General features: G+C 46.1%; 3 protein-coding genes across 3 annotated transcripts; 2 read left to right on the forward strand and 1 right to left on the reverse strand.

The window, feature by feature from the left end:
- Positions 1–404: 404 nt before the first annotated feature.
- On the reverse strand, positions 405–6,210 carry slc35a5 (solute carrier family 35 member A5). Its single transcript, XM_070914687.1, has 10 exons — positions 6,150–6,210; positions 5,388–5,548; positions 5,139–5,237; positions 4,919–5,052; positions 4,538–4,605; positions 4,097–4,285; positions 3,418–3,618; positions 3,191–3,318; positions 1,836–2,104; positions 405–1,338 (listed from the first exon to the last, which is right to left on the reverse strand). The coding sequence occupies exons 2-10, from the start codon at positions 5,512–5,514 to the stop codon at positions 1,270–1,272; spliced, it is 1,284 nt and encodes a 427-aa protein (XP_070770788.1). The 5' UTR covers positions 5,515–5,548; positions 6,150–6,210; the 3' UTR covers positions 405–1,269.
- A 2,343-nt stretch (positions 6,211–8,553) lies between these two features.
- f5 (coagulation factor V) lies at positions 8,554–21,259 on the forward strand. Its single transcript, XM_070914808.1, has 25 exons — positions 8,554–8,714; positions 9,209–9,291; positions 9,718–9,840; positions 10,373–10,585; positions 10,680–10,841; positions 11,509–11,730; positions 11,838–12,003; positions 12,354–12,534; positions 13,056–13,152; positions 13,243–13,448; positions 13,881–14,028; positions 14,165–14,377; positions 14,622–16,770; positions 16,890–17,058; positions 17,643–17,879; positions 18,012–18,228; positions 18,493–18,672; positions 18,894–19,010; positions 19,121–19,192; positions 19,319–19,404; positions 19,488–19,643; positions 19,733–19,877; positions 20,483–20,634; positions 20,843–21,025; positions 21,113–21,259. Exons 1-25 carry the CDS (start codon positions 8,554–8,556, stop codon positions 21,257–21,259), a joined length of 5,985 nt encoding a protein of 1,994 aa, XP_070770909.1.
- Positions 21,260–23,163: 1,904 nt separating this feature from the next.
- rgcc (regulator of cell cycle) lies at positions 23,164–27,453 on the forward strand. Its single transcript, XM_070914688.1, has 5 exons — positions 23,164–23,344; positions 23,541–23,714; positions 25,472–25,579; positions 25,714–25,776; positions 26,695–27,453. Exons 1-5 carry the CDS (start codon positions 23,317–23,319, stop codon positions 26,700–26,702), a joined length of 381 nt encoding a protein of 126 aa, XP_070770789.1. The 5' UTR covers positions 23,164–23,316; the 3' UTR covers positions 26,703–27,453.
- Positions 27,454–27,623: the final 170 nt, after the last annotated feature.

Raw genomic sequence — 27,623 nt, forward strand, 5'->3', positions numbered from 1 at the left:
CAAGAATCTTTTAAGCTACGTCGCCTCCTAGTGGCCCAATAAGATGCCGTATATTAAGAAACATTATGTGCTGTACTACACTGGTAATAACAAAAAAAAAGAAGATGGCTCCCCTATGAATTGCTGAAATCCTTTGAACTTTGTTTTCCTGCGACACAAAACATGTTCAGTTCAGCTTCAATGTGTATGGATGGTCATCTGGTGTAATGATGGAGCTGCTTTAGGATAATATTTTACTTTTTATCAGTTTGGGTTGCATTCTCTTTAACACTTCTTCTTCTTCTTCGTCGTCTTCTTCATGGTCCAGCCTTCCAACCTCTCCTGCCATTTGTTTTCATCCATTACTTTACCTTTCGTCACCGTTCCTTCTCGAGTTCTGTTACTTTCAGACAAAACTAAAGCAGTTTACTCGCAGTTTTATTTCAGAATGAGCATTCATACATTTGAAAATCTTATGGCACAGAGAGGAATCTTAAAACGCACGCATTTCATAGTATTTCACAGTTGTAATACGTCGGCACTCCAAGTGACATAATAAAAAGAAAAACAGTTTGTTGTGCTTTGTTGTGGTCTCCGATGGCAATGCTCTGGTTCTGGTTCACGTTGAATAAAAAACACTTGAGTGAGCAGAAAAATAGACCCCCGTTGTGTATGTACAGTTCTGGTAATGTATAATTTACAATTATGGAATGGATTTTCTTTTTTTGAAGCTGTAGCTTGTGGATGTGTACTGGACTGTTGCTTAAGTTCCACGGTGTTTACATATTGACCACAGATTGAATATACACTTGTTGTACACAGCGCCGACAACAATTCGAAACAGTATAAAGCCCTACACAATCATGAAACCGTCTGAAATGCTGGTCGTTACACCAACCAATCACCTGCAAGCAGTCAAATAGCTGCACAGACAACAGGACTCATTAGAGGAAATGAAATATCCACAAACCCTTAATGATCCCAAAGACAATTATTTCCCAGCATACGTACACGTATCTCTGCATCTTCCACTGCACACATGGCAGCACTCATACAGACAGGCACATGTCAGAACATACACAACAAGCCTTAGTTATCACAAGTGTCCAATACAGTTCGTCTATCCGTCGACACCATCATCGCTATTTAACAGCGGACAGTCATTCAAGTAAACTGACGAGACAGACGCTGAGGCCACCAGGAGTACGTAGTAAGTCCATCGTGAAGCTCAATGTTAGCTGCGGTGAAGAAGAACATCTTCCGTCCTGTAGGAGAGCCACAAGTCAGTGCTTACAACAAGTCCTCCTCGGATTCACTGTCTGTGTTGGGCTTCGTCAGGAGCTCCAGCTCCTCGCCGTCCTACGGCAAAAAAAAAACGCAAAGAGCAAATCAGAAGGCCTGCAGAGAGGGGCGGAGACCAGAGGACAAACCTGCAGACACAAATGTCTTTCTGACATCTTAGTAGCATCATCAAACAACTACTTTCCAAGTTAGGCACTGGTCATGGAACCTAGCTCAAAGTCCTGCTAACTCCAGGACAGTGTCCTCATAAGGCCCCCATACACATCTGTTCTGTTTAATAGCTTCCTCTTTCAAAATCCAATAGACTGCATTGACCTAATGAAATTACGTGAGGTAAGGAGTCTGAATGCTGTTTACACAGCAGGGAATCAGGTTTCCTGCATTGAAGAAATCACATTATAGAGAAATGAGAGCCAAGTTTCCTACAGAGAATGTGGTATGTGTGTGGGAGGAGAGGAAGGGGCTTTGCATGGGGGGGGGGTGTGGGTTAGGGGAGTGACGCTGTGTAAGAAAATGAGTGTGTGGGCTTGTGTTTTATGTGGTTTGCTCCCTACCCCTCTGGACCTCTCGAACACCTCTCCGTTGATGACCCGCAGTTTTTCCTGCTGCAGGGTATATTCCAGGTCCTTGGGCCGGCTGGCGTTGTAGATAAAGATGGCCAGCAGGACCATGGGAGCCTGGAGGAAGAAGTCCAGCGAAGGGCGGAAGTCAAAGAGGAAGAGGGAGAGGGCGGTGACCAGAACGGTGGTGATCTGGCCCGTCAGCACATGGAACATGTTGTCTCTGAATTTCAAGATGAAGGCCACAGATAAACCCAGGGCGGCTGAGGACAAGACAGGGGAGAGTGAGAGCAGGGAGGGAGTCATCTTATCTTATCCATAAACTCCTGGACAACTTGGCGAGCCTCAATGGTGTTTATTGGTTTTAATAACTCTGCAGCTCTTAATTGGAGACAGTTATCCAGTCACCGTCTTTACCATGTGAATGACAGCATTAGATATTTGCTCAAAAGACTAAAATTACAGTTTCCTGACAAGTGACCTCTTGCGACTACTTGACCTGTGTAGTCTGCGTTTTCTATTTAGTCTTTAAAAAGCACAACTACCAGCACCTAAAGCTCACTAATTAACATGATATATTTAGTTTGTACACGTCATGTGTGTGTGTGGGGGGGGGGGGGCAGCACGGACAGGGACAGAAGGAGGCTCAACAGACTGATTAGGCGAGCCGGCTCTGTTCTGGACCGCCCACTGGACTCCATTGAGGAGGCAGGGGGAGAGGAGGATGTTAGCCAAGCTGACATCCATCATGGACAACACCTCTCACCCCCTGCACGAGACTGTGGGGGCCCTGAGCAGCTGGCTGTTACACCCACGGTGTAAGAAGGAGCGCTACCGCAGGTCGTTCATGCCTACAGCTATAAGACTGTTTAACAGTCATTTAACAACATAAATCTGCACAATTTGTAAATACTTTATATTCCCCGTGTATATATCTATTTTTGTCCCCCATATTTTTTTATATCTGTATTTATTATTTGTATATTGTTTTACTTTTTAAAAAAAATACTTCTAATTCTTATTGACACAGTGCTTGTCTGCTGTGTGTTTCTGCACCTTTCTGTCTTTGCTGCAGTGACTTGTAAATTTCCCTGCTGTGGGATTAATAAAGTCTAAGTCTAAAGTCTAAGTCTAAGTCTAAGTCATACGAACGTGCAAGTAATAGCCCGGCGCATAACCACCTGTAAAAACCAAAACTTGTCGTTTTTATACTTACTTAAACAAATGAGATATAAGGTGTTAATCAGCGAGCTTAAGAGACGCTGGTAGTCGCTTTGGAAGTCACTGACAAATGAGCTATTTTGTCATTTGGGTATGAGGCTCTTGTTCCTTTTCCGCTGTTAACTGACCTGTGACAAGCACCAGACCCAGGGAGTAGATGTTATGTCCATGGAGGAGGCCACAGTGCATGGTGAGGCCTCGTGCCTCACTGCCGAGCCCAAGGGTCAGACCATTAAACACCACACCAAAGGCATACCTGCAAAACCATGCAGCGAAGGACTACGGTTAGAATGGAAGAATTTAATTTAGCCACTTGTCTTCCGCCTCATTATTTCCCGCAGAGGTCGCCGCTCACAATTTACTGTTCTGGATGAAGATGCTCTCAGCGAGCTGGTCCCCTTCTTTGAGGATCTTCTCGTTGTAGATGTTGGCCATGGCGGAGATGAAGCACTGGAGGAGGAGCAGGATGTGACCCACACCCAGAGATCGAAGCTTCCCCAATATCCTGTCCCTCCAGGCCTGACCGGGCAGGGACGACACCCACGACTCACTGGCACTGAGGCGGGAGAGAAGATATGAACAAGAGAACTTAAAACTACACAACTGACTGCCGTTTGTTCCAGAAATGGAGGCAGAAAACAGGCTGAGAAAGTCTCACCGCAGCCACTATTTTGTCCTATGGGGTCCAAAAGATGTGTCTGCATTTCCTTTAAATTGTCAAAGGGGAACAAAGTGGACCGAAGTGAGCTTACCAGATCTCTGAAGCCTACTCCTCATCTCAGCTTGAGGCTAGCGGCTCAAGGCTATGTTAGCTGCTACTAGCATAACACACCCGAATCACCAGGTTGTGACAAGAAAGAATAAAAGAATAAAAAAGTCGATATCTCTGGTTCTGCTGCATCGACTTTGATCCTTTTTTTGTTTTAAACTGTCCATCGTGAGTCTGGCGACGTCACAGGAGTGCAATGATTAAATCGGTGGAGAACTCTTTATTCATCGCCTATACACGCGCATTTCTGCATTCATCATGTTACCTGCTGTTCCTCATCTGCTTCAGCAGCTGTGTGTAGAGTAGGCAGGAGTTGGAGGGGGTGGAGAGGGGGTTTGAGTGGAGACCTGGCACAGCTATGGCGTTCTGGCGGCCTCCTGATCCTGCTGTCAAGGAAACAATGGACAGGAAGAGGACAACCAACGCTGCCCACTGAACCCAGGACAGGCGCCTCCTGGAGGGAAAGGTGAGAAACAAAACGTGTTTAATCCGCAGCTCCAAATGAAATAAGCGGAATCGCGCGGTAATGTGTGCGAGATCGTGCGCAAGACGTCGAATTTGACGAAACGGTGTCTCACAACGAGGTAAAATGGAAGGTAAAGCAACAGCATGAATGAGATAAAGCGTATCAACAGATGCTCACTCATTTCATCGAGCATTCACACCATCCTACCGACGTTACAGAGTCGTCAACCGAGCCACTTACTTCAGAACAATTCTGAAGAGCACAGCCGTGGTCAGGATGACAAAGTTGGAGAACAACACTGCCATGGCCTGGGGACAAGAGGGACAGCTGGTTTAGAGATAAGACAGCAGAGTGACAGCAGAACATCATAATAATAATAATAATAATAATAATAATAATAATAACATCAAGGCTTTGGGCAGGACATTTTGTAAAAGCTGGTATGATATGAGAAGGCATGGATTTCAACGAGTCACCATGTGGTTTTGCATGTTGACGGGGGTTGAATAATGGGAATTTATGCAACAGAATATCGTGCCAGAAATTCGAATGTAAAACCAACACACAACGCATTTCCTTCAGCTAGAGGTCATATAACTAAAGACAGAAGTGTTAACTAACGGGCTGCAGGTAAGTCATCACGTAGAAGATGATGAGGTTGTCCAGAAAATAGAGGAAAGCAGGGACGGCCCACTTCAGGGAACTGAGGAAGGAGGAGCTGGAGGAGCAGCCCAGGTCTCTGCATGATCGTCCCTCTGAGGAAAACAGGAGTGAAGAGTTCAATAAACGTACCTCAGCATCACACACACACACACTGACACAGCTGCGACTTCAGGTTTACCTCGGACTATGACCCTGACTGACATAGCCAGACAGAAGAGCAGTTTGAGCGCCTCGGCGAGTAGATTGACAGACGCTGGGAGGAAGTCATAGTTGTTCTCTGCAAATTGACGAAAGGCGAAGTCAACAAGTCAACAGGATGCCACCTCTTCAGCGGAATACACACAGAAAAACATGCAAACATCACGTTGCCTCCCTGCTGCGGGGGAAACAAGGCGTAAAACACCTGCCTCATTGCCAGTCTACTCACCAGCATTGGAGGAGAATTTGAGCAGCAGGATGCGACTGGTCCCCAAGGTTACAAAGCCCAGACCGAGGGCCAGGGTGTAGCCCGACGAGCGGGAGCACAGCCGGGGGCAGGATTGGCAGCCCACCATGGCTAGTAGCTGGAACCGGATACAGTCGAACCTGCTGTGACACATTGAAAAACCCACAGACACACAGTGCGGAATCCGGACTGCAATTAACTGGTGAGATTGTTGTTATCTCCAACCAACACTACCGAGATCAACAGGCTCACACTCGAAGAAACATGTGCAAAAACCTGTTGTTCCTGTGGCTAAAAATCACGTTTGCAGGAGCTGTGTAGACCTGGATTTTAATGGTGGGGCGCTTCCCTGAAGTGTCCACCTGTGAAAGAGCCGTTCAGGAGCAGTCGATATAAGAGGACAAACGAGATGACGAGTCGATAACCGCTGACGTTTACGAGCATTACCTTACAGACAATCTCTCACCATGTTCTAGTGTGCTTACAACACTCACCACGAAGCTGCAGGCGCTGCCAGTTAAGCTCGTCTGCTCACACACAGAACTAAAGAACCAAACGAGCAAAGCCTGAAGCTCAGAGCTAACTTAGCGTCTCTTGCGCCACAGCACGACATGTTTCCGCGAGTAAACAAATACAAGCAGCGTGTTCTTTTAAATATTCTCTTTTAACTATTCTCACTTGTGTATTTATCGGGTTTCTTTCTTCAACGCGGTGTGATAATGAAACGGTCTCAGGGACACTTACTTGCTATTCTCCTTTCTTCTACACACATCCGAAGCGCCGTATTGATTCCATCGTTGCTCTTCCTGGTTACACTGCGCAGGCGTGCTGGCGCAGGTGCCGCGTAGACGTCAACCCGTACGCGCAGCTCATCATCCGCGCGATTCGCCTGAGCGACGGAGTCGCGGAAGTCTCTCCACCTGAGAAGACCCGGGTCCGGGTGTGAGAACCTTGAGCTGTATACGACTGAACGCTTTGCAGTCTGTGCTCAGAGGCCGAGGGAAGGAAACCACATTCATCTGAATTACTTTTGATCAGATCGCACTTTAGTGATGTATCAGGTACGGTGGCCCTGAGGGGGAAAAATACCACAACAATGGCCAAAACCCCTAAAAAAGAAAACACATCATTTAAGAAGAGAGCTGCTATATACAGTGCTTAACAAATGTATTAGACCCTAGATGAACTGTATTGCTGATGACCAAAATATCTGATGTCTCTGTAATGGTTAAAACACCAGTATGTGCAAGCCGAGCTCTTTAATCAAAATGATCTCTTTAATGCTGAAATGTAATTCTTGTTGTTATCCATGAATTCTCAAATTTACTGTTTTACAAAAAAAGCAGAACAAAATAGTAAAGCACATTATTATTTTTGGATTGAGATGCCAAATTACAGTTATTTACTTGCATTCAAAAATAGATTGCACAAAAGTTTCATCCAAAGCAAGTGTCTGGGAACAGCTAGAAACTATTTGGAACTCAATAAAAAAAAAAAAGGGACGTCGAAAAGTACATATAAACAATGCCAGCAAGAATGCAAGCTGTTATCAGGGCCAAAGGAGGTCATACAAAATATTAAGATTTTTGGTTAATATATGTGAATAAGGACTATTTAGTCGTTCCAGTTTGCAACACAATTTTTAGTTTGAAACAAGTTTTTGACAGATTTCTAAAATATTTGTGTTTTCTCGTTTTTATGACAGGTGGTCTAATAAATTTGTTAAGCACTGTATGTGCAGACTTCCACTGTTGTATTGCTAAAACGTCGAAATTCTTTGGCAATATTAATAGTATTAATATTTGGTTTCCTATAAATGTAGGCTTTCCCCCCCCCTGAAATGTTGTTTTCTGTGCTGTGGTGGTGATGTCTTGTTTTCTGAAATGTTATTTGTTTTCCTGATTTTTGTTGTATTGAATTGTGTTGTCCAGTGTTGTTGCGCTCTGAACCTCAGGGTTCACGCTAATATGTGGGCACACTTATTATTATATTATTATTATTATTATTATGATCAAATTATAATCTGTTATGTTTTTATTCCTGAATGAGAATGAAACACAAAGCAGAACGATGATGGGAAGTAACTACATGCATTTTACTCAGTATTGTGCAACTTTGAGGTACCTGTACTTTACATCAGTATTTCAATTTTCTACGTCTTCCTCACTAAAATCCAGAGGGAAACATTGCACTTTTTACTCCACTATATTCATTTGACAGCTGTAGTTAGCCTACTAGTTACATTGCAGATAGACTTTATGTCCAAAACATATGATCAGCTTATACAGTGTGTTGCAACAAACTCACTCAGTAGTACATAAAGTAGTTAGAATTGGCTCCACATGTTATGTGACGTTAAGTAACTTCCCCCAGACAACATGCTTTTTCTACACCCTGCAGGGCGACATCACAGCTACACCCGGCCATGATGTCTGCCGTGGTCAGAGGTTCAAGAGAACGAATACCGCTCAACCCATAGAGGCCAGTGCAGCTATGTTTTTACTCCTTCCAAAAAAAAAAAAAAAAGGGTGGCCATACCCCGTGCTGCATCAGTAACAATACTCCAAGTCCATGCAGTGCTTTAAAAAACAAATAGAACACTAAATTCTGTACCTCACTCGTAACTAGTGACGGGAAGGCCAGTACAGGGAAGAGGGACTGTCTCTTCTCGGTACCAGTTTGGAGTCTTTCTGCTGTATTTTGGATGAACTGCGGGTGAGATGTGGCTGACTCCTACATGAGGTTTTTCAGTTAGATTTGAAAGTGGCGGAAGTTGGGGGCGCATTTGAGATCATCTGGAAGTTGGTTCCATCTGTGTGCAGACCTACCACACACACGCTGTCATGTGTTGCTCTTGAATGATGACTTTTCATGGGACACTCCTCACCACTTTTCCAGAGAAGATAGGAATAAGCACACCCCTTAGGGATGACTCACAGCAAAACACATGAGGTTTCAATTACGAGAGAGAGAGAGAAAAAAAAATATGCAGAGACACAGTTCATTGCCCGAGGACATAATGTTTAAACTTGTGTGTGTGTGTGTGTGTCAGTGACAGATAAAGCACAGAGCGGGACCTCTCTGTCAGATCACAGCTTCTTCCACTTGCAGAGCAGACCGGTCACACCTGGAGGACTGATCCCCAGATATGAGACTCAGTGCCTGGGCTGGAGCCCGGCGTCTCCTGCCCGTCCTGGTCCTTCTGACTGTCCTCCATGTCAAAGCGGACCCGCATCAACCCAAGGAGAGACACTATTACATCGCGGCGGTTGAGATAGACTGGAACTACTCCGGCAATGACACACACAGGCAAGGACACTGGCTGGAGGATTTGTGAATTTTAAAGGACAAGAATGAGATATTTAACAGGTGTTGGGAGACTCTTATTTGAATTCCCCATAAGATTCCAACAATATTTGATGATTTTATCATCTTAAACTGTATTTTTATCTCACTATATTTATGTATTTATTCATTCAATTCTATATGATTGTATCTCATCATGTTTATTTGAATTCTGTCAGCCTAAGCTCATCTATGCAGTCACTAGCATGCTGTGTTTGAAGTTGTTTGTACTTTGTTAAAACAGTCCAGTGTGTCCTTGTTTCATTTCTTTGGCAGCCTGTTCTTCATCCTATCAGTGTTGATACGACACACACACACATATATATATATAAGGAAACTTGTGCCTTCATATCTATATAACTCCATATCTTGTTGATATGCAGTAGCGTGCGTACGACATGTGTTTTTCTTGTGTGCTGAGTCATGTTTTTGTGTTTTTTTTTCCTCCAATCCCTTAGGCTCGGTCCCACCTATAAGAAAGTGGTCTTTCGGGAGTACGAGAAAGACTTCAGACAGGCTAAGACTCATCCCTCCTGGCTGGGTAAACCTTCTGAAGGAGTTTAAATGAGCACACAGTCTGTCTGGCTCTAATTACTAAGAATCACTCATCCCGTCTTCAAATGCACCCAGACAGAAACATTCATTTCCTCATAATTTCGTGTACGTTTAATGAAATTTGGTACTAATTAGAGGTTTAATTAAGATGCCTTCAGCTGGTACACTTGGCGAGCACCTGCTGATTTATTTCAGTTTGTAAACAGAAACAACACAAAATGACAATTAGAGCAATTAGACAGATTATACAGACGGGTACATTACAATATATGAGCCGATGGTGAAATGATATTGGTCAATGACAGTCAGCGAATGAGTCAGTATGACTTTACGTGACTTCGTTCCTGCTGATGTAACAAAATATACAAACGCCGTGGATTCCAAATAAACTGGAGCCCGTCTTTCTCTGCAGGTCTGCTGGGACCCACGCTGAGGGCCGAGGAGGGGGAGACGATTGTCGTCACTTTCCGAAACATGGCGACGGGACTACATAGCCTCCACCCGCACGGGGTCGCTTACGGGAAGCAGTCAGAGGGTGGGCGCCCAGCTGTTAACCCGAAGACACCAGTACAACACAGCCTGTCCGTTAGGGTCATTGTGTGGGCTCGTGATGTTACTCATTCCGATGATTGCACAAGATTGGCCAACACAACAAACAGCCTTGTTTGTCTTTTTCTAAAATATTAACCAGGACAGGCAGATTATCAAAGCAGACGGTACTGAAGTCCAACAGGAAGCGTTTGCTAAAAGCCTTAGGAAAGTCACTGTCCGCGTCCGTGCATATGGGTAGAAATAACAAGACGTTAGTGCCTTTTGTGGATGTAGGAAATGAACACTAAGCGCTCTTTAATTTGCTCTTAATGCAAAAGTCAGAGTGCAGATGAACTCAGAATTAAGGGAAGGAAACTCTTCATTAGGTCTTCATTATTTCTGGGACTTGAGTGGACTGTCATCCCGTATATTTTGTTAGGGAAGTCAGTGGTATTTAATGAATGAGAGTTTTTGCTCATATTCAAACTGAAAGCCTGTTTTGGGTTTTTTTTGTTTTGTTTTGTTTTGTTCTGCAGGAGCCCACTACTTCGACAACACATCGCAGAAAGAGAAAGAGGATGACGTAGTGCAGCCCAACTGTGAACACGTTTACCACTGGGAGGTGACGCCAGATGTCTCTCCACGGCCAAGTGACCCCACCTGTCTCACCTACACCTATATCTCCCACCAAAATGTTGTGCAGGACTACAACTCCGGCCTCATCGGTACTTTGCTCATCTGCAAGCCCGGTAAGCAGTCAAATGTGGCCGCAAATGATCACGAATTATCAGCATCAGCTGCTGCGCCTGAATGAATTCTCCCTCTCTCTCTCTATCTCTGCAGGAAGTCTGGACGGGTCGGGGAAGCAGGTTGCCGTCAACCAGGAGTACGTCTTCCTCTTCGGGGTTTTTGATGAGAAAGAGAGCAAGTACGAACCAAGCGGCCACGCCCCGGACGACCACGTCAAATACACCATCAACGGATACACGGGCGGGTCGCTACCTAGTGAGTCTCTCCAGCAGTCACCCGTTCAGTCAGAGGCAGACAGTCAAGTCATGGCTGTGGTATTTTTGTTGTTGCAACTTTTACCTTCTTAGTCGCTAGGCAGATAATGATTTCCATACAAAACATGTGAAATCATACTAATCTGACAAATGACTACATATGGATGAAACTACTGTGGCACCACCTGGACCTAAAACATGAATAATGTGCGTTATATCACAGCAATAGAAAATGTGCATTAAAACCTCAGACTTACTTCTGGTTCACAGTCAAACCTCTGGGGGGGGGGGGGGGGGTTTGGGACAATTATCGGACTGAAACAAATATTTTCATTATGAATTAATGTCTTGATTATTTTGTTATTAATTGTTTAGTCAGTGACCCGTCCCCTAGCCCAAACCAATGTCTTCAAATGTCTTGTTTTCTCCGAAGAAAGTTTTCACACTTTTCACAGCCGGAACCATCAAAAGGCATTTTTTGCTAAAAAACGTATAATCATGAATGATGACTTAAACACTGCCTCGTGTGTTTTTTTGTTTGGTAGTGTTTGTTTGTTGCTCACATGTACGGATTCATGGCGATTCACGGCGATTGTGATGTACAGTCAGTGAGAAGACAAAACAAATACGCAGCAGCGTCCAACAGTTTCCTCTCTCTGTCTGTCCAGATGTCAGCGTGTGCGCTCACGCCTCCGTGAGTCTGCATCTGGTCGGCATGAGCTCAGAGCCGGAGGTCTTCTCCGTGCACATGAACGGGCAGGTGCTGACGCAGGCGGGCCACAAAGTGTCGTCCGTGGGCCTGATCAGCGGCTCCTCCACCACTGCCAGCATGGTGGCTCTCCACGCAGGCCGCTGGCTGCTCTCCTCACACACCGTCAAGCACAGGGAGGGTAAGTGTTCCGCCGCCCGCGCGCTGATGGATAGTTTTTTTTTTTGTTTTTTTACCTGTAAAGTAACTAAACGAACTACAGAGGAAAATGTGTTTCTGTCATTGCAGCCGGCATGCATGGCTTCGTGGATGTGAGGGAGTGTGCCGGCTTCAGCGCGCCCCGCCGAAGGATGACCATCGCACAGAAACAGCACAGCAGGGTGTGGACGTACTACATAGCTGCTGAGGAAGTTGTCTGGGACTATGCACCTCACATGCCTGAATACATTGACGAGTGAGCAGCATTCACAGATGCATATTTAAAGCATTTTGCACGTTTCATGCATTTTTAAAGGTGTACATGCAAACTCATCAGATTTCCCTCTGTAGCAAAATATATCCTTTGTGTTTATGATGCATTTGAGTGTATCATTTATTGCTATAGCATTTTAAATGATCTGATATATTTTCAGTGTTGCTTCACTGAAGAGGCCAAACGGATTAGGAGTTGCTTTCCGTCTTCCACTCTGCTGCGTCCTTTAAGAGAATCTCTCAGCTGCCGGGGCGCCAGAGTTTTAAATGGTCACGTTTGTTTGTGGTTAGTTATATCAGTGCCTGAATAAAACCCCTTTTCTTTTTGTGTAGGAACTTCAAATTCCAGTATCTGAGACAGTCACCGACACGCGTAGGCGCGAAGTACAAGAAGGCAGTGTACATGCTGTACAAAAATGAGTCGTTCACTGAAAGGTTAGAGACCAAGCAAAGGAAAAATGAGCTCGGGATCATAGGCCCGGTGATCAGAGCGCAAATCAGAGACGTCATCAAGGTGAGATCATCTTCAAATAGAATCGAATAACGTTTTATAGCACCCAGTCAGCAAAAGTGTCATCTAATGTGCTTCACGTAACGCCGCTTCATTACAGAACACAGTAACAAAGAAATCAGTCCACGAAAGCCAAAAAGCGTTGCACTGTAAATGTGATTCTGATGCAGTGAAGTATATTCTAAAACTAACTAGGCACCTGATGAAGAGACCTTAAAACAGTTGTGTTCTTCATTATAAGGCAGAACACTACAGTGCTGTCACTAAAACGTCCCTGACACAAGTTAGACAAGAAGCTGGTCTGGCAGCACCAGGAAGGGCACCAAGTGTCTGCTGATACCTGGTCTTAGATTTTAGATATCGACTCAACTTTTAAGATTAGAGTTTTTCTTTCTTCATCTTGTCTCCTGTCCCCTAAAATTGGGGAATCTATCTAATACTGTTCATCTGCTATCAAATGAAAGCTGAGAGTCAGTGGTATTTCATATCACTGTGTCCTCACACGTCCTGCCGTCCTTTCACAGATTGTTTTTAAGAACATGGCCTCCAGGCCCTACAGCATCTATCCACATGGACTGACGATAGAGAAGTCACAAGAGGGAGCCAGCTACCCAGCAGGAGGTGCTAAATCTCCCCGCACTGTAAAACAAATTGATTGAACACTTGGGTATGTTGGACTGTTGATGAGGTGTGCCTCAATGCATTTGGCAGGCAACCAGTCTCACGGCGTCCAGCCAGGCGGGACACACACCTACGTGTGGAGAGTGGTCGACGAGGATGAGCCTTTGGACGGAGACCCTCGATGTCTGACACGAGTGTACCACAGCGCAGTGGACACACCGCGTGACATCGCCTCGGGACTGATAGGACCAATCCTCATCTGCAAGAGTCTGTCCCTCAATGTCAGGAACGCACAGGTTAGAAAGATTCCACGTTCAGTTTCCCAACGCACAGCTGGAAACGTCGCCATTAGCGCCACCATGAGGTTGAAATGAGTGGGGGTTTTTTTTTTTTTAGTGTAATGTCTCTACGACTGCTGAATGGATCGGCACGAAATTTGGTGCAGACGTTCATGTCGCCCTCAGGATGATTCGTAATCACTTTTTTATCTAGCACCATCATGCCTGCAGTTACATTTACCACCAGCCTTAGCTGTATTCTGTGTCTACTGCTAATCAGCAAGCGTTAGCATGTTAATCTGAGATGGCGAACGCGGTAAACATTACACCTGCTGAACAACAGCATGTCAGCATTCATCAATAGTTGTGTAAACGTGCCAGTGTTTGCCAGCTGCGAATGATGTATCATACGACATTGAAATGAACAGAGGTTTTGGTTTGTTTCTACAGCTGAAAGCAGACAAAGAGCAGCATGCCATGTTGGCTGTGTTCGATGAGAACAAGAGCTGGTACCTGGATCACAACATTCACCAATATTGTGATCGCTCCAAAGTCAACAAGGCAGACCCGGACTTTTACAAGTCCAACGTCATGCACAGTAAGTTTTCCCATAATTGGATTAATAAGAGCTCCTCCTGAAACGTACAATATTGTCACTCCTAATTAAATCTGCATTTCTGCGTCGCCTTCAGCTGCCCGTCAGAAGACTAACGTTCATGTGCATTTCCTTATAGCAATTAACGGTTACACGTTTGAGAGCGGCCCCCTCTTGGGCTTCTGCAACGGTGAGATTGCAACGTGGCACATGTCCAGCATCGGGGCACAGGACTACATCCAGACAGCTACTTTCTACGGCCATACGTTTCAGCTGTATGAGCGGACGGAGGACTTTCTCAGCCTCTACCCCATGATGGGAGAGACCATCACTATGGACATGAACAACATTGGTCAGTCAGGGCTTACAATGCCTTTTTTTTTTTTTTTTTTTACTATATGTCAAATCCAAATATTCGTATCTGTAGGGATACTTTTGACTTGAGAAAATAGGTCAGTGTGCTGTATATATGTTAGCTGTGTGATATTACGTGAACGTTTATAGAGATTATTGATAGTTAATGCCACCATCTGAAATATTTGCTCAGCTTTTTTTGAAGGTCTTTTTCATGGACGATTTTTGTAACCCTAACCCAGGTGTCTGGCTCCTGGCTTCCCTGAATTCTCATGAGACAATGAAAGGAATGCGCGTGAAGTTTCAGGATGTGGAGTGCTACCGTGACTACCAGTACGAGTACAATGACGACGAGGATCCGGCAGAGCACAAAGAATTTACAGTGTGGAACCCTCTGAGCTTGGATGATATCAAGAAGGAAGAGGAGAAACCAAAATCTGTAAAAGCAAAGCCAGTGGAGGCGGATGTTTATACAGATATGTTTGCAGATGAGTTAGGTCTCAGGTCTTTGAAGAACCAATCTGCCAGCTTGGATGTGGAGAAGCTGGACCTCTCTTTCCTGGACTATGACGCTATTGATGTGCTCGATGGAGATGCGGATACCACCCCTCATTTGAAGGAGAAAAGGAGTAAAAGTGAGACCTCTACTCCAAAGCCACTAAATGAGACATCATTTCCAATTTGGAAAGAGGTGGATGGACTAAACCTTACAGCAGTGAATTTGCTGAACCAAAGCATCAGTGAGAATACAACACATGTACGGAACAGTAGTACGCCATCAACTTTTCACAATTCTTCCGTGTATAAAACAGAGAACACGACGTTTTTTTATAACCTAGAAATATATCTAAAGAATGACAGTATCACTACAAATGGCAGTGCGTCTGTAGTATCTGACACAAAGAACACGACAGTACACAATGATACAGCATTATCACAGGTTGTAAACGTATCTACGGAGATTACCAGTCTTACAGTGACGTTGCAAGAAACTACCAATCTTACTGAGGCATTAAGAGGAAATTCAAGTACCATCTTGGAGACCGAAAGAATGAATGCAACCCAGACTGGCGGTGATAACCAGACTTCTGTGGGCACGATCTCGGCCGAGGGCTCGGAGGAGAGACTCACCAGAGGGGATGTGTTCTCTCACTCTGCGCCTCCTTCCAATTCCAGCAACAACAATCTCCACGGTGCACCGGAGGGCAATGTCACCTCCCTGCCACGCAATACAAGACAGGAAGATGAGAATAACACAGCAACTAACCATCTTAACGTGTCAGCAGATGGAACAAACCATTCATTGTCTGTCCCAACGTCAGATGTTGGAGAGGTTAACATCAGCGGCACAGACAGACGCAACTTGACCGTCTTGGAGAGCACAGGCAATAAAACCAGTGACAATGACTCTCTGATCACCGCAGCAGAGCTGGAGTATGGACTGAATTCCTCTGAAATTGGGCTTTATCCAGGCAATTCCAGCCTTGAAAATGTAACACAGATTTTGCTTGAAACTGGTTCCTTACAGAATGTCACAGTGAATATATCCAGACCAAATTCATCAGGGGAGATTAGTTTGGAGAGCAGGCAGAATGTCACAGCTCTTCTTGGTGAGTTGAACCACACATCTTCTGCGGAAGGCTTCTCCAATGAGATTATGGTTTCAGGTAACCTGTCCCTCCCCAGCGATGCAGTAAGAAATTGGGGTTCTGAGGAGCTACATGCCTCAGACAGCAGTGAAGAAGTTTTTATCTACCTTAAAGAAAACAACACAGAGGGGATTAAGACCACCTCCGTTAAAACGCAGGGGCACAACTGGGCGTATGAGGGAAGTCACCAAGTGGTACCCATGGAGATTCCTGACGACATGATGAAATATTTGGGGAAAGAAACCCCTCAAACGACGCCAACTCCAAAAAAGAAGACCAGGAAGGTGAACCTCCGACAGAGGCCCCAGAAGGGCCTAGGCATGAAAACCAAGAAGAGGAAGGAATACAAGCCTCTGGCCAGGAGTGGCTTACCATTCTCTCCTCGTGGATTCAATCCAGGCATGACCCCGCGCGGGTCCCGACCCGCTCCAGCACAACCTTTCTCTGATGAGGAGGAGCTCATTAACATGCCTGTGGTCATCGGTGTGCCCCGGCCCGATTTCAGTGACTACGAGCTGTACGTTCCTGGGGACGAGCCGCGTCATCTAGATGTGCAGGATGTGAAAGCAGATGAATATGAGTATGTGACCTACAAAGACCCCTACAGCAGTCATGAAGACATCAAGAATTTCAACCTGGACGAGACCACCAAATACTACTTAAAATTCTCAGGCCCGAATGTCAAGACTTATTTCATTGCTGCAGAAGAGGTTGAGTGGGATTATGCTGGTTATGGACAGAGGTAAGCTCAGAGATAGTATAAAGAAGAAGTTCATATGACATCTGAAAATACATGACTGTTCAGATTTATAGACATCCATACACGTGCAAAGCTGAAATAAGGTCCTGTTATCGCCACAGGAGGCAAGACAAGTCGCAACGAAACAGCCGAGAAACCAGGTTCACCAAGGCGGTTTTCCGAAGTTACATTGACAGTAGCTTCACCATACCTGACATCCGGGGAGAGATAGATGAGCATCTAGGCATCCTGGGACCCATCATCAAGGCGGAGGTTGGACAAAGCATCATGGTAAGTCTGTCAGCATCATGTATATCTCTTCTGGGATCTCACATGTTCAAATTGTATTTTCTGTGTCAAGGCTTCACTATCATCAGTTTCGTGTGTTTTTATATAAATTGTAGCATTTACATATCTGATTGTTGGTTTATGTAAACCACGCCTTAAGGGAATAGTTGGTCATTTTGGGAAAACACTCTAAATATGAGATCACAGGCAGCTGCCGGTTAGGTTAGCTTAGCACAAAGACTGAAAACAAGTGGGGATGGCTAGTCATGCTCTGTCCAAAGGTAACAAAATCACATGAATTAACTTGTTGAATCTCATTTCTTTGATCTGTACAAAAACAAAAGGTGTAAATCCGACACGTTATGTGCCAGACTATTTCTTAGCTGGGTGCAGTGACTTCCTGTGGGGGGGCTAACTGTTTCCCTAGCTGTTTAATTGGCTTCTGGCTGAAGCTTCATGTTTACCATAAAGGCATTAGAGTTGTATTGATCTTTTCATCTAACTCTTGGCAAGAAAATGAAAAAAGGCTAACTATCCCTTTAAAGCTGTAACTACCGACCCACAGAATGTCTTCTTTTGTTTTGCAGGTGGTGTTCAGGAACAAAGCCAGCCGTCCGTACTCCTTACACCCAAATGGGGTTACCTACACCAAGCAGACTGAGGGTCTGTCCTATGACGATGGCTCCAAGTACTGGTATAAATATGACAATGAGGTTCAACCCAATACTACCTTCACATACATATGGAAGGTCCCATCTATGGTTGGGCCAACGCCAGATGAGTCTCACTGTCGGACCTGGGCCTACTATTCGGGTGTTAATCCTGTGAGTAATATGTGCTTTGTAGACAATCAATAACGAAATAGAAGTTAAGTATGTCATGCGTTGAAGAAATGCTATTGTATGTAGAATGTTTTTAATAGCCATTTTAAACCTAGTGTATGCTCTGTCTTTTAGGAAAGGGATATCCACTCTGGCTTGATTGGGCCTTTGCTGGTGTGTCGAGAGGGCACCCTGGAGAGGAAGTTACAAGACATGAGGGACTTCACGCTTCTTTTCATGACCTTCGATGAGTCGCAGAGCTGGTACTACGAGAAGAACCGCGAGATGATGCAGAGGAAAAGCCGGAGGAGATTTCTGGAACCCAACTTCAAGGAGAACCTCAAGTTCCACTGTAATGCATTACCTTCAACTAGCCTTTAAACGGTCCTCCTCACAAAATCTTTTGAATATGATGACCGAGAATTATGTGCCAACATGCTAACTTAAACACATAAGAGTATGTACATCCGCTGTTGATAATGTGTCATTGAGTCAAAACATGGTACTGTAGGTAGATTTCACTGAGTTGCGATACCTTTTCTTCCACACATTCAGGATCAGTTACAGAACAGAAAAACAAAAACTGATGTAACTGTCTTTTTGTCTGTTTCCCCAGCCATCAATGGTATTATATACAACCTGAAGGGACTGAGGATGTACACCAACCAGCTCGTGTGCTGGCACCTGCTCAACATGGGTTCTCCCAAAGACTTTCAGACCGTCCACTTCCACGGGCAGACGTTCCTCCACAAGAAGACCACCAGCTACAGGCAGGCCGTCTACCCGCTGCTGCCTGGTGAGCAGCATAATGTTTGTTCGTCAAGTCAACTCGGAATAACACCTTTTGCTGCTTTTGTTCTATTAGTTTTTAACAGACGAAACACTTTACAGTATTCGGATTGACGGTAACTCGAAGCAGTTTTAACGCAGAGCTCAGCTACTGGATGTATTTGATGTCGGCGATGGAGCAGAGACACTACGTTTCAACTTGATTATCGTACCAAACTGTCTTCGCAGGGAGCTTTGCCACTCTGGAGATGTACCCGTCCAAACCTGGTCTGTGGCAGCTGGAGTCAGAAATCGGTTTCAACCAACAGAAGGGCATGCAGACCCTCTTTCTGGTTCTAGATAACGGTACAAACGATTAAAAAAAACACTAACTTAACAGCATGATTGATCTAACTACACTGAATGAATACTGTTATGTTATGATGTTGAGATATTGCTTGTATGTCCCCTCCAAGACTGCTACCGTCCGCTGGGTCTACAATCAGGCAGTGTGAAAGACAACCAGATCACAGCTATCAACACTAGAGGTAGCCATTCCTCCTCCTGGTCCTAACGCGGTCACAATGACTATTGAAATGGTTGCAGGAGTATTGCAGTTAAGCTCTTTAAGCAAATACGTCACTAGAGGAATGACGATATTTCTGTCTCTGAAGGATACTGGGAGCCTTATCTGGCCAGGTTGAACAATCAGGGTAAATACAACGCATGGAGCACGGAGCAGAACCACAGCTGGATTCAGGTATGTGTTGTAGGTGTGTGTGTCTATTTTTGACTATATTTGCTTTCTATGTGAATACAACCTGCCACCTGTGGACTGTGCAGGTGGACTTCCAGCGGCCAGTTGTGATCAGCCAGGTGGCCACCCAGGGAGCCAAGCAGCTGTTCCATTCCCAGTTTGTGGACAAGTACTCTATCTCCTACAGCAGCGACCGCCGGAATTGGATCTTCTACAAGGGCGACAGCAGGGACCTCAGGAAGGTAGGGGGAGGTTTGATCGCCTCCTTGATCAATGCCACGAACGAGAGAAGTGTGCGATCACCTCTTTGCCTCTCTCCCTCTTTCGCCAGGTATTCGCCGGGAACCAGGACGCCTATGAGGAAAAGAAAAACATCTTCTTTCCTCCTGTGGTTGGACGGTTCATCAGGCTCCACCCCATCAGCTGGTACAACACGGCCACAGTCCGCATGGAGCTGTACGGCTGTGAGCTCGATGGTAAAGATGTTACTGTCCATGTGCGGGTGGGTGTGGGGCGAGCCAGAACTCAAGCCAATGAAACATTTCAAATACTTTATATCCGTGCATCTCTCATACCAGGCTTCATCTCCTGATAAAGGCCACGCCCATTTCCACCTCTTCGTTGTTTTCAAATTTGCATAATATGCTAAATCCATACATTACTAGTCTGGTGTCTTTAAGCAAAACTGGTGTCAACGATTCTTTCGAACCTCATGGTCAATGTTTGTTTCACATGTTCTTGATCTTGTACGTTGTTCTCGAGCCACATAACTTTGCTCTTTATTAGTGCAGTGTCATTTTTGGAAAAAAAACAATCTCACCAATAGATTCTCTAAATGTCACACGTAGGTTTGTAGGTACACCCAGTACGAGCTGCAGACTTGTCTTGCAAAATATGGTGTGAATGGTGTAACAAGCCTTTTTTGTAATTTCGCCATATTTGCTCTGCACGTCCACCATCCACCGTCATTTTTGTATATTGGTTTACAAATACTTTTTATTTCCAAACGACAACCAAAATTCATGTGCACATACATCCAGTATTTTCATAGTAAGTGGACATTTCTCATCTCCTGCCACAGGCTGCTCGGTGCCTCTGGGGATGGAGAGCGGAGTGATAGAAGACCGTCGCATCACCGCCAGCTCCACAGCTTCCAGCTGGTACTCCGGACCCTGGAAGCCCTCCCTCGCACGCCTCAACAGACAGGGCACCATCAATGCATGGCAAGCTAAGGTACGAATCCCAATTCTGACGTGACGTCAAAATGAACGCATTCAAATGTATGGCGAGCATCGGGAAGAGTCACTGTTCTCGTCTTGAAAGTGTGTGAATTGTGAATTAAATGGCAAACAAACGTCTTCAGTAGTAAATAAATGGGTGCACATACCTACAAGTCAAACCTATTATCTCTCTCTCTCTCTCCCTGCCCTCTCTTCCACAGTATAACGACATGAACCAGTGGCTTCAGGTGGAGCTGCCCCAAGTTAAGAAGATCACAGGTATCATAACGCAAGGAGCCAAGTCTCTGGGGAAAGAGATGTACGTCATCTCCTACACCCTGCAGTACAGCGACAATGGGATACACTGGAACCACTACACGGACGACGAGGACATCCCTGCCAAGGTGAGCCGCGGCAAAAATCACATTCTTTCGACAGCGGTAGGTAAATGATTCCAAACGGTGTCTCACTCTATCTCTCTCTCTCTCCAGACTTTTCACGGAAATACGAATAACAACGACCACGTGAAGAACTACATCTACCCTCCCATTTTCTCCCGCTTCATCCGAATCGTCCCCAAGAGCTGGATGGTCTCCCTCACCATGAGAATAGAGCTACTGGGCTGTGACTTTGAGTGATGCTCAAACACACGGAGACGCATCCAGACCGAGTGACGACAGGTCGAAGTAAACACAAACGTAGTGTACGCCCGGACATCCACACTTCTTTTTGCCAGATTTGGATGTTGTGACCAAGTTGGATGTTAAAAAAAAAAAAAAAGTAATATAGTCTTTTACAAGTTAATATTGTGCAACGTGTTTTATAATACAAATACATACCCAGTTAAAATGAGTTATAAGACTCATTGGTACGTGCAGCAAGTATGGGTAATCTGAACCCTTTTGTCCACAGTTTTATGTGTTTTTAAGCTGATATTTGGCATTTTGTCCATCCGAAATGAATATAAATGAGTGTAAATATGTAAGTAGAGATCACGCAATTTATTTTTCAATAAATGGGATGCGATGCACGAGTACATAAATGAGTGGTTTCTGGGGTTTTTTTTTTTTTTTTGCAAATAGCCAGTGTTGGTATCCCAAGGGTGCGTGAACACTGATATCCTGTCAGCGGCGTCTTGAAGGTGTCACTTTTAGCACCTCTGCTGAGGCCGGGCCCGTCGTTTAGCAGCACCTCGGGGGCCTCCAGAGTCAACAGACACGTGCAGCTGCAAACACATGGCGTGTTTATCCATTTGCTGATCATGTTAAACTGGCCGCTGAAAGGTGCGAAAGCCTCAGCGTGGCCGTCCTGCGTGCCGCTGATCTGTGAAGACAAATTACCTCACAGATAGCCTTTATTGGACAACCGGCTGTCTCGGGCTCGGGCTTTGGGAACACTGATGAGAAGCAGCTGCTGGTCTCTGTGTCAATTTGACTGTGGAAGCGCCGGGCACATGATGATAATGTGGCTCTTTTATCGGTCGGGAAAGCCTCTTGCTGCAGAGATCAGAGATCAGTAGAGGTTTGGTGTCTTCTTCGTGGGCATTATGAAGGCCGCCCAGCTGCTCACCCAGACCCCAGAACACAGTCGCTTCTTTTCAATGTCATCTGCGAGCATCTTAGCAAGTCGTGTACGCACCAGCAGGACTGGGGGGAATGTTACTCTATATAAGCCTGCTTTAAAACAACAGACAAATATGCCGCAGCTACATCCAACTGGTGGGGGCAAACCCTGTGGAGGCTCACAGTGGTCGCATTATCCGCGTCTTCATCATCTCGCCGCCAGATGTCGCTCTAACTCCACCTGACCGAGGCTCAGGTGTTTTATCTGATGAACCTCCACCTGGTAAAGATCACCGGAGAACCTGACGGCAGCAGTAGTCCTGTGGGAATGACATCGGAGTCCTTTGCCAAATCAAATAATATTTACCAATTCTTCATTTTGCTGGTGTCTGTTGGGACCCAGAGGTTCTTTACACGTCAGTCACAGCCCCCCCCCCACCACCACAGGGTGCCAGGGTGATATTCTCACTGTCTGCGTCACTTGGCCATGGCCCACTGTTGGGGAGTTCAATCTATAACAATGTTTTTCTGAGCAGATCTCATGCGTATGTGAAATAATATGTGTAACGGTCACATTACTGCCAGTTATGCAACGTTTGCCTCTGAGATGAAGTGAGGCGGGGCTCAAAACTCACGTTCGGACCAGTACCTGAGGAGCACTCCCGAGTCCGGATGATGTCTGTGATGAATCTGCCTGGTGACTCGGACGCGAAGCTGGAAACGGGATGGGCCCCGGTTATAAATATCAGCGACACACAAGTTGTTTACAAACATGCTTTTATGAGGGAGACGTCAGGGGAGTGTAACTTCAACCGGGTATTGGTCGGTCGGTCACACACACACACACACACCCACACACACACACACACACAGCCTCTCCCCTCCCCTCTCTGCTCCGGTCGTCCCCGCCCCCACTGAGCAGGGCTCGTTAAAAAGCGGCAGTCCTCGGGCTGGAGGGTCAGTTCAAGACCTTCGGGAGTGTCTCTCTCACACACACACACACACACAGAGGAGGACAGGAGTGGGACTTTACACTGAGAGAGACACACACACACACACACACGTATATATATATATTTATATATACTTATATAAATTATCAGATCACCGGATAATCTCAAATTACTGGAATAATGAAGTCTCCAAAGCTGAAACCTCAAGGTAAATATAAGTGATTTCTTTTATTTGTAATAATAATAATAATAATAATAATAATAATAATGAGACTTGCTTAGTACGCCGTTCATTGTCACTTGTCATTAACACAGTCTTCCAGCAGGGAATGTTATATATGTTATATATGTTATATATATATATATATATAAATGCACTAGTTTCACGCTTGTTTTTCTTGCAGCGAAGTTCGCCAACGAGGAGGACCTGAACGACGCGCTGTGCGAGTTCGACGCGGTGATCGAAGACTTCACGTCGCCGGTGGAGAAGCGACACTTCAGGTACGACGAGCACCTGAAGACCGTGAAGAGGAGGAGCAGCGCCAGCGTCAGCGACAGCGGCATCAGCGACTCGGAGAGTGAGTGTCCGCTTGCCCACCCGGTGGGGTTTGGGGGGGGGGGGGGGGGGGGGAGGCTCCGGACCGCGTCTTACCGTGCACGAATGCACGAAGACGCCTGGGCCTCCAGAATGGAGATCAGGCACAGCAGAAGTGATGCAGTTATGGTTTATTCTCTTGCACTTCGCCACTGTAATACCTTTGTGTGCAGTACCTTATCATGTGCCATGGAGAGGGCAGCCGGGGGAGGGGGGCCTGGGGCTGTTGCACATTCTCCTTGATCATAGTCCAGAGATGCTGGCGTCAGATTAAGAGCCTTGCTGCGTATTTTGCCCCCAGCATTGTGGCCGCTCCTCTAAAGTGTTGCTGGTAATGCATTGCTTTATTACTCCGAACGCACGGCCTGCTCCCCCCAGCTGCAGCGCTGGCCCCCGGGCCGCCTCACATGCTGACCGTGCTGAGAAAAGAAACGCCTCAGGTCCCCCATGTGAGCGAAGACAGTTTCCTCAACACGTGTGAGTCGGTTTGGAAGATGTGAAAGTATTTTCTGGAGAGGCCGTCACACTCCAGGGGGTTTCGGGCTCTGCCTTTCCTCTGTGGGAGACCATGAGAGTCCATCATCACTTCATGCTGACTTCTTTCCTTTAAGACAGCACTTTGGTAATTGCATGATAACTGGCGTCCCAGTGGTTTTGTGGGAGTATCATCAATGCCCACAGAATTGATGTAATTACCACATTACCACTAAGGCTCTTGCAGTAAGCAACATCAGTGATAAAAGCAGGGGGGGGGGGGGGTTGTGCTCGAAACCTGCGTCTGTGGCGCTAATGAGCTTGTTGATTTGCTCAAGGGATCAGATTCCTGCATGAGCTCCGTCCTCTCCATGGCAGTCCCGTGGAGGGGGACCTGTCCCACGCAGGGACGACCTATTGTGTTGCAGCCTGATGGATGGAGGGGGCGGTTGAGCGGGCAGATAACCGACACAAACTGTGCAGAGTCTGGGATCCATCCTGGAGCCTGCACACGCTCCAGTGAGAGGCAGGGAACCATTAGAAAAGGAGGGCGTGAGCAGCAGAAGTGAAGACAAGCAAACGGAGAGGCCACAGCTCTGTGTGTGTGTGTGTGTGTGTGTGTGTGTGTGTGTGTGTGTGTGTGTGTGTGTGTGCCTGGGTGCAGTAAGTGGCTGACATCTGAGACACCGTCGAGCGAGACAGACAAGTGCTGCCTAATCTTCTTTTTTTGTCACTCTCACACACACACACACACACACACACACTTACTTCATACTTCACATAGATATCACGGTCAGGAGGGGTGACACTGAATCTACACCTCTACAAGCAGACGTTTCAATGAATGAAGTCAGACAGACGAGCCAAATTCTGTCCTGCGGTACAGGAATGCAGCTGCAGGAAGTCTCTTACTCCCCCTTCTCTCTCTCTCTCTCTCTCTCTCTCACTCCATTTCTTACCAAGTGAAAATATGTAATGTGGCAGCTTGAAATATGATGTGACAGAATCCAAGTGGCCATCATATCAGACATATCTATACACACACACCTCCGAGTGTGCCGACACAAGCACATGTGTGTGTGTGTGTGTGTGTGTGTGTGTGTGTGTGTGTGACAGACCGTAGAGGAAAGGTGTGTCATTAGAGGAGAATGCAGTGATTACACCCTGAGGTCCTGCTTCCGCTGACACGGATCAGAAAAGAAAATAAAGAAAAGGCCCGACGCTCAAATAATGGAACTTGTGTCTCCTTCCTCCTCTTTCCGACAGGCGCAGAGTCGCTCAACAGAAACAGCTTCAGCTTCAGCGACGAGAGGCTGAACTCCCCCACCGTGCTCTCCCCCGCCGCCACCTCACCTCCTCTCATGTCACCGAAACGTGAGCGACACTCTCCCCCCCCCACACACACACACACACTCAGGCAGAGTGTCTCATAATGTTGGTGGAGATGTTAATAACTGAACTCACTCTTCTTAGTTTGAAGTCTGAACCTCTTTGTCTTTCCCTCGCAGCCAAACTCGGCGACACCAAAGACCTGGAGGACTTCATCGCCGACCTTGACAGGACGTTAGAGAGTAAGTGCTAATGTGAGCTAGCTGTCAAGAGGACCCCCTTGATGAATTAGCCCGCGTGCTGGCCGCCCGCCGCCCCCCCGGGATTAACAGGAGCGTTTGTTCTCCGCGTCGGCTATGCTGACGGACCACTCGTAAAGCGACACGGGGGTCCCTCCCATTTCTAAAAGAAAAAACAATGACGTGGGGGCGTGTTACGTGGACCACGAGGCCTCTGGGGGTGACACTGGGGAGAAAGGCAGCGTATCACTTATCACCCGTCACTCAAATGTGAAGGAAGTGCTGCAGTCTGTACACACCACATAGAACTGTGAACTCCAGGCTTTCTAGTTTGCCCCATCTTTGTCTCCCCTTGTCCCTCTTCATATATATATATATATATATATATATATATATATATATATATATATAGTACCACATAGACAGACACAGAGCTCTGCGTATGTAACCTGAGAAGGTTTAGTAGCTTACAGGACGTCATGGCCCGATGCACATACATGGCTAATTTGGGTTGGACCTCTTCTTTACTACGGGGCTTGTGAGTGTTGGAACTTGCATCAGAGTATAAGGAATGTGCTCCGAAATTCCAACTGCAAATGTCAGGGATGGAATGGAGGCAGACGCGGGAGCCCAAGCGCTTTTCCTTACTTCCATGTTTTGTTTTGTTTGTTTCTTCCACCGCCCCCCGAATGTCCGTTTTTCACAGCTTGCAGGCGTCCAGTCCCTCTGCCGCCCCCTCAGTCGGGCAGTCAGCCAGCCCTCCGTTAGCCCTGGAGAATGGCGTGTTTATTGGGGCCCACCAGTGTTTACGATGACCAGCCTGTAAAACCGAACGTCCGCCGCTCTTAGAATAGAGCTGGCAAAGCGAGGAGCCGGGGAGTTCTGTTCTAATCAGGTCTGTCTGTCTCTGTCTCTTCTTAGGCATGTGACACGGAGGCTCACAGTCTTCTTGGAGTGTAGCCATGGGAGCCCCCCCCACCCCACCCCACCCCACCCCCCCTGAGCTGCTAACATGCGCCTGGCCCCCACACACACCGAAAAAAACCACCCAACAGGACACAGCTGGATGGCACAGCGACTTCCAAGTGGCTCCACCACGGCATCCGGTCCAGAGCTAACCCAGCAGAGGCACCTGGCTCCTGGGCTGTAAGGACTGCAAGAAGGGTCAAAATTAGCGTTGTAGGGAACCTGAGGACAAGAATACTCATCAGCCATGAGGTAATGGACTCCATGAAGCCCCGCGAGGAATGAAGATGTGGAATATTTGCTGCAAACAGTCACTGGAACATTTATTGTCAGAATCACAAGCCACCCCCACCACGCAGACCAGGTTACGCTCCCTCACCCCAAACCTGAGCTGGAAGAGTATTTAAAAATAGCTTTTTATAATAGAAATATATTTGTAATTTTATAGAGCCTCCTTATTGTCTTTTTTTTTTCTTTTTTTTTTTTCTTTGTGAAATATATTTTTGTATCTTATGTAAATAATAATTCTATTTGCCTTGGTATTAACAGGACAGTCAGATTGAGATTTGACACTCGTTTGACTGCAGTAAAGTCGGTTACATGCGTAAATGTGAACGGAAAATCCATTCTGAGAAAAACTGGAAAGCAGTGTGTGTATTTAATACAGCTAATGTCTGCCAGAGATAATATTAAAGTATGAAACGTTTAGTAACACATGCCTCCTCTCTTCATTCTGGACCTCTGCTTCTCTGGGATTCTGTCGGGGGGTGGGGGGGGGGGGGGTTGTTGCAGTATCTCGGATCTGAATTTAATGTGCCCTTCTGTGTACTCTTCTTCTGTGTATTTCTTCCGGGGGCCGTGGAACACAGAGGGGATCTTTGAAT

Source organism: Enoplosus armatus, chromosome 11, assembly GCF_043641665.1.
Source record: "Enoplosus armatus isolate fEnoArm2 chromosome 11, fEnoArm2.hap1, whole genome shotgun sequence".
Lineage (NCBI taxonomy): Eukaryota > Metazoa > Chordata > Actinopteri > Centrarchiformes > Enoplosidae > Enoplosus > Enoplosus armatus.

Excerpts from the sequence above, each read along its gene's own strand:
- slc35a5 (XM_070914687.1), bottom strand. The coding sequence starts at position 5,514 with ATGGTGGGCTGCCAATCCTGCCCCCGGCTGTGCTCCCGCTCGTCGGGC. Across the intron at positions 5,238-5,387 it reads CAAATTCTCCTCCAATGCTG|AGAACAACTATGACTTCCTC; the intron begins GTGAGTAGACTG and ends GTCAATTTGCAG. Across the intron at positions 3,619-4,096 it reads AAGCAGATGAGGAACAGCAG|TGCCAGTGAGTCGTGGGTGT; the intron begins GTAACATGATGA and ends CTCCCGCCTCAG.
- f5 (XM_070914808.1), top strand. The coding sequence starts at position 8,554 with ATGAGACTCAGTGCCTGGGCTGGAGCCCGGCGTCTCCTGCCCGTCCTG. Across the intron at positions 10,842-11,508 it reads CACGGGCGGGTCGCTACCTA|ATGTCAGCGTGTGCGCTCAC; the intron begins GTGAGTCTCTCC and ends CTGTCTGTCCAG. Across the intron at positions 19,878-20,482 it reads GTACGGCTGTGAGCTCGATG|GCTGCTCGGTGCCTCTGGGG; the intron begins GTAAAGATGTTA and ends CTCCTGCCACAG.
- rgcc (XM_070914688.1), top strand. The coding sequence starts at position 23,317 with ATGAAGTCTCCAAAGCTGAAACCTCAAG. Across the intron at positions 23,715-25,471 it reads CGGCATCAGCGACTCGGAGA|GCGCAGAGTCGCTCAACAGA; the intron begins GTGAGTGTCCGC and ends TCTTTCCGACAG. Across the intron at positions 25,580-25,713 it reads TCCTCTCATGTCACCGAAAC|CCAAACTCGGCGACACCAAA; the intron begins GTGAGCGACACT and ends TTTCCCTCGCAG.